Source organism: Galendromus occidentalis, unplaced genomic scaffold, assembly GCF_000255335.2.
Source record: "Galendromus occidentalis unplaced genomic scaffold, Mocc_1.1 scf7180000075612, whole genome shotgun sequence".
Taxonomy (NCBI): domain Eukaryota; kingdom Metazoa; phylum Arthropoda; class Arachnida; order Mesostigmata; family Phytoseiidae; genus Galendromus; species Galendromus occidentalis.
Genome location: NW_003803602.1, coordinates 233084 through 239083, shown reverse-complemented (window position 1 = coordinate 239083; position 6000 = coordinate 233084). Strand labels below are relative to the sequence as shown.

Sequence of the window (6000 nt, the reverse complement as noted above, 5' to 3'; positions counted from 1 at the left end):
CTGACAGCTTCCTTCGACTTTTGAGGAGATAGAAAAAAAAATACAGAGAAGTATCTCGCCACATATGCCCACACCCCCGGTAGGAATCGAATGGGATTGGAAACGGTGCATGAATCGCCCCGTAATAGATGACTCGCGGGACCTCACGCCATTCTGACCTCGGCGGAGCGCTTACGATGCAGCGTATTCGAAGCTGCCATTTCGTCGAAGTTTGGAGCGTCAGCGATGAGAGGCGAAAAGGGCTCATCCATCGATGACATCAGGATTCAAGATCAATTATTATCGGATGAGAGGATGGCGGGAGAACGGTGAGGGGACATTCATCCGAACCCGAGTAGTTCCCGAAGTAGCATAATCGGAACGATCTGTCTGATGTCGTGCTAATAAATACGTGGGTCGATTCTATCGATCGAGTCGAAGCCCGCCCCCGAAAAGCAACGCATGAGATCGGCGACCCTCGATTGCGGGCCTCTGACAAAGCCCTTACAAGTGTTCGAAATCCCTCACGATATTATTCGAGCGGGAAATCACCGGTGGCTTACATTCTGTCGCTCGATTGTCCGAGAGCTCGTCGATTTAATCTTACTGTCTTGTTTCAAGTTTTCTTTGAACAACGCGCCACGGATGGAAGTAAGGAGATTCCCACGGAGCGTCGGGAACAATGGGCTGGGACGACGCGCATCTGCCGTTGTCCACGGGACATCTAACGGAACAGGGTCTTTTCCCCCTCATCAGCTTATTTATTTTGATGACGACACTCACCTTGTTCGTGGGTGAACAACGCTTCCTTGGCTTCTGAAATAGTTGCCAGGTGCTCGCGTCCGTCCAGTACCTGGAAACGCAGGTAATATCACTTAGTAGACTCTCGTACACCTCGTCGGATGCAGTGGCCGAGGGCTCGTTCTCGGCTTTCTACTTGAGCGCGGTCGTTCAGCACCTCGTCACAAAAACATGCAGCTTTTCAAGGCCTCCGGCTATAATACAGAGAATGCTGTCGCAACGATTGATGACTCGCAGCGAACGGCAGCCCACTATGGAACAGCTGGTCATCAGAAGCCCAGGAGCCCTGCACCGCTTCTCCGAACCCTCGTCCGCTATTTCCAAAAGCACGGTAAGGTGGAGCTGGAAGCCACATCAGCGGAATCAGGCTTCGCATTGCGAAAGGGATCCCTCGAGAAAGCAACAAATGAGACTGTTCAGTGATCGCGCACGATGAACGACACTCGAACGTACCGTCACTGAGGGTCTGTCGAGAGCAGCAGAGGAAGATTCTGAGCTGAGGAGGGCGCTCGAACGAGTTGAAAGCATCGTTCAAGAGAACAAGGTTCCCCCGGGTTTCCCGAGCCCACAAACCACCCAGGCTCCGGTGGAAGTTGTCAGCTCGAAAGAATTCCCTCTCCGATCTCGATACTCGAATAGGCTCATTGACAAGGAGATTTTTCTCGGTGACCTGCCGCCATCTTCAGCCCCGAGAATTCTCAGAAGGGAACAGGAGGCGTACCGCTGATGTTCGCCGGGATGATGACGCAAGGAGCACGCGACTTGTTCTCATCGTTTTCCGAAATTCCCAGAACATGAGAAGTCGATGAGGGGAAGGAGATCGGGAACTCGATATCAGAAAAGGGGAGACGGCCTTGTTTCGGGCGGCAGGCGTGTCCTTGAGTGAGGGTCGACATTCTTCCCGGCTACCCACTGCCTCGCGTGCAATCCACATTTTATTCGTCTAGCGTGTGTACTTGTTACCGCGTGCCAGCCGAAATCTCTCGCTATCTACTCTTCCACACGTGGTATTTTTCCGAATTCCTCGTCTCAACCACGCGTGCGCTTGAGCCATTCATCGGTGACTCCCTAGGATTCTGGTGCTTCATTCCCGACACGGGATTGGAGTGTGAATCATTTTTCTATAGCAGGTCTCGCGAACGGGGAGAAGATGCACGGGAGGAAAAAGGAATTGGTTGACCCGGATCGAGGATGGAGCTCATGCGCGTCAGCCGGTGACAGAGAGCGAAGGGAGCCAGCTCAGATGGCGCTTAGCCAGCCCGACGCGATAAGCCAGTCTGGCAACCAACGCCGCAGCTGAAACTGAGCGACGAAAGCGAGCACAACAACGTCATCGGTAATGATGTCGACGATGGCGCTTCCAATCAGCCAAAGGCGTTATCATTGACAGCGTCTGCTCCTTTATCCTCGCCTCGAGAGAACAACCCGCAGAGCAGCAAAAGTGCACATGTATTTTCAGGTGAGTTCTCCGAGGTTTCAGGGTTTGGCAAGACCTTCCAGGGCGCCCCCGGCCCTATTCCTGGAGTTTCTCCCCAACAGGCGCCGAACGTTGGCACTGAACGAAATCGCGACGCTTCCGTGGGACAGAGAGACGGAGGAGGAATCTCGGAGTCCCCAATGATGGAAATGGCGCCCTCGGATCTTTAGAACCGAGACATTCACGCTGGCGCCGCTCACTCAGACCCCAGACGACGGCCACGTCCGTCAGCGAGAGAAGTGGGGCAGCAACCGTGAGGCAGTGGGGCGGACAAGGGAAGAGAAAATCTTATCATCATATAACCGCGGCGAATGGTTGTCTGTGCCGTCCGTCATCGCTGATGCCGCCGTTGATGCTGTTCCTGGTGGCGGCGGTGGTGGTGGTGCGCGAGTATTACTCGCATGATTAATGTGCGAGTGTCCATTCATCTCCGCTAACAACGTAGACGGGCAACCGCCTCTTTTCCGCATCCCCTTTGCTAACTTTCCGAAACCACATCCTAGCAGGCTCACCCCGCGATTTTTTTCTGCTCTCATTTCGGCAGACACAGCGAGACCCGCAATGAAAAGTTGTGAATCAAACACAAACCCGGCGTGCCGGTCGAGTGCCCCGCGCGTCTGGCGCCCAGAGCGCAGCGCGAACATTTGCCACGGAACTAGTGGAGCGGAGCGGCTGTAGCTGGAAGTTAGGGCCCGAATCCCACCATGGGTCGATATCCTCGGTGGGAAAGACGGGATCGAGACGCTTTCCGAGATCCTCGAAATTTTGCTCATCCAGGCATTGACTCATCGGGACTCATTTTTGGAATATAATGACCCCCGACGATTCTTGGGGATACAGGTATCCATAACCTAGGTCACAGTATCCACAAGGAGCGGCCGCAAAGGTTTTCCGCGAGGAGTCACTTGAGGGGAGTCCTCGGGAGAAGTCCCTGTCGTGAGATCTCTTCGGGAAGCATCGCGAGGTGTCTCCATTCTCCATGGGAAGTTCCCTCGCTAGTCCCCGCATGAAGGAGATGATTCGTGGCGAAGAATCTCGAGAGACAACATCTCCAAGCCATAATTCTTCCAGGAGTCAAGCTAATTTATATAATGGCATTAAACTGCTCACAATGAATTGTCGGCATCCGGGGATCGGATACCGCGCGTCGGGAACATTTCGCGGATACGACCATGACTGAAACCTCAGCCAAGTGAGATTTTCCTCGGAACATCGAGATCATCTCCGCCATGTTAATTATGACACTTGTGTTACAGTCTCAGTATTCGAGTGAGGTTCATGCTCGATTCAGAGCGGAACGGGCGCTTCAAGCGATCAGAGAGGTTCCTGTACGAGGAGTTCATATCCGATATTCCGTTTACCGCCAAAGCCTGTCGTCGAGGACACAAGTTCTTTCGTAGATTCGACTCGTCGTCATTCGTTTAGTCGCGGTCGTCATAATTATTGTTGTCTCTGTCATTATCGTGGCCCTTGTCGTGCGCGGCGCCGGTGCTGTTGGTGTTATCGGAACAAAACTGCTCACACTATTTGCTTTTGCTGTGGATAATGGTAGCCATGTGCGGAGGGGTTGCGACCAAGGCGCGCTCGTTCCTCCGCCTTGCACATTCACAAACACAAGTCGCACGCGGCCGGCAGCCCGACCCCATGTCTGGTTCACTGTTGCGGCTTCTTACTCTCTCACTCAGCTCTTCTGTCCGTCTGTCTTGCTGCCGGTCTGTCGGTCCGACAGCGCGAGTGTCAGGCATCCTGCTGCTTGTAGGTCTCGCAGTCCGTCCATCCGTCCGTTTGTCGCTTCGCCGGTGCCGCGGTTCGTTGTCGGTGACGGCGACGGGGCGAGTAGTCCGACTGCTTGTTCGGGTAGACGAGCAGCAAATTGAGTTTCTGTACGGCCAGGGTTCGCTCATTCGTTTCCTTGCAGCGACCGCCGAGACAAGCAACGAGCAAGCCAGTCAGTTTGACTCGCTGGCGTAACCTCTCCTTCATTCTCTTCGTTGGCGTCCTTCCTCTGCTTTTATCTCGCCAGCGGATACTCCAGTAGAATTTCTTTCCTCGTTCTTCTCCCTCGACGATGACCGTGGGAGGAAAATCCTATTCGCTCCTGCTTTGGTAGACGGCGACGGCAGCCAGTACCTTACGCTTCCAATGGAAGACAGAGGGCTACCGGCGCGCCGCCGTCTTCGGTCGAGCAGAGGAGGGCAGCACCTAAGCAGCTTCGTCGGCAGCAGCCACCACCGACTATGACTCCCTCCCTCTTCATAGCTATTGTCATTTTCTCACGTCTTGGCGAAGCTCTCCGACTTTTTAACAGCTCATATATCTGAGGGTCCCTATCGACGTTTTGGAACGTTCCACGGAACTTTTGCGATGATCGAGAGCGTAATGAGTTCCGAGACTGTCTCCGTGTATTCATTGGTTTCCAGACCCTCGCAGTACCTTCATTCTCGAGAAGACGCACTTGAGATCAGATGAGCTTCCGGTATCGATCGAGAGAGCACGCCGGCGGAACGTCCACCAGCTTCATAGGAGGTAGCCAGTCATTCGGGGCATTCGAGCCTAGCCGTTCGTCAGACGCTGCTTTTCGCCTTCCTATCCGGGTACGGACGCGAGGACTTTCAATTCAAAGCGCACGTTCTCAAACGAGAAGGATAGAGGGCCTCGTGTCCGCAAGGTATTCTAATCCCGGTGAGAGTATGCTCCGGCTTGCTCCCGTTCATATGTACATACTCTTTCGGACATGGGTGAAGGATTCGACGATGCGTTCGATGTCAACGAGATATCTCACTATTAGGCTTGACAACGACCCTGCATAAGTATCTTGTTGAGCTGACCACAGTCTGACTTCCGATGGAAGATAATGAGTTTGACTTTTCGGAGGATCATCCGTCATTATTCATGAGGATTGATCAGTCTGTCGACTATGTCGGAGGGGAGCTTGAGCCTGGATTCGACCTCTCGAAGGGGATGGGGCGGGGGGGGGGAAACCGACCGCGGGCGAGACGATTGGCCACATTGCCCGTCTTTCGAAGTCCCCGGGGGAAAACGTTCTCTTTGATTTGCCCCGACGAGGTCGGCCATTGAGATGGGAAAACTGAGCCTGGAAACTTTTTCCACGACTTCGACTCTAGTTTCCAGTCCTCCAGCCGGTCAGCGCGGGCTGCCCCGATCCCCCCATATCGAGCGATAGCGGAATGAGAGCTCTTCAGAAAGCTCCGGCTTCGTCTCGAGTCTCGAGCCGAGTGTTCATTCGTCTACCATTCCCTTCGAAATTAGGTCCCGTATGGCTGAATAGCGCGGTGGAAAATCGGAGAATTCGATGAGAGGAGCAATCGTTCAAGAGGGGAGAGCTTTGAGTGCGAGCGATCGGAAATTGCTGGATTCCCGTTTACGGCTCCCTGAATGTTCCCGACGTCAATTCGGAATCCTGTTGACGCTGATAGTCAGTCTCCCGAGCCGTCACAAGAGTTCGTTAAACTAATCACTTCCTGAGTGAGTGAGGCGACCATTCAAGCAGCTTCTATTTAACGTCGTTGTCGAGCAAGCATCTTCGTGAAAAAGCCCCGCCGTAGGGGAATTCGTGGCAGAGTCCTCGCGTGCTCTCGGCCGAAGTAGATCGTTTGGCACGTTGTCTGGTTTTGTCGGAGCCTCGCCGCCCTTCCCGATGTCCTACGAAATGCCAAACATTCCGCCCCTCGTCGCGCGAGACGACGCCGACGTTCGCTGATTCCCAGCAGCAACAACATCGG

At 54.0% G+C, this 6000-nt stretch overlaps 1 protein-coding gene across 1 annotated transcript in view; it reads right to left on the bottom strand.

Annotated features, from left to right (window-relative positions):
- Window positions 1-6000, bottom strand: part of LOC100899589 (sodium bicarbonate transporter-like protein 11) — a 134549-nt gene that overhangs the window by 42236 nt on the left and 86313 nt on the right. The window contains exon 4 of the mRNA XM_018640437.1: window positions 763-832. Coding sequence (XP_018495953.1) covers window positions 763-832 — 70 coding nt within the window. The remainder of the gene's footprint in view (window positions 1-762; window positions 833-6000) is intronic.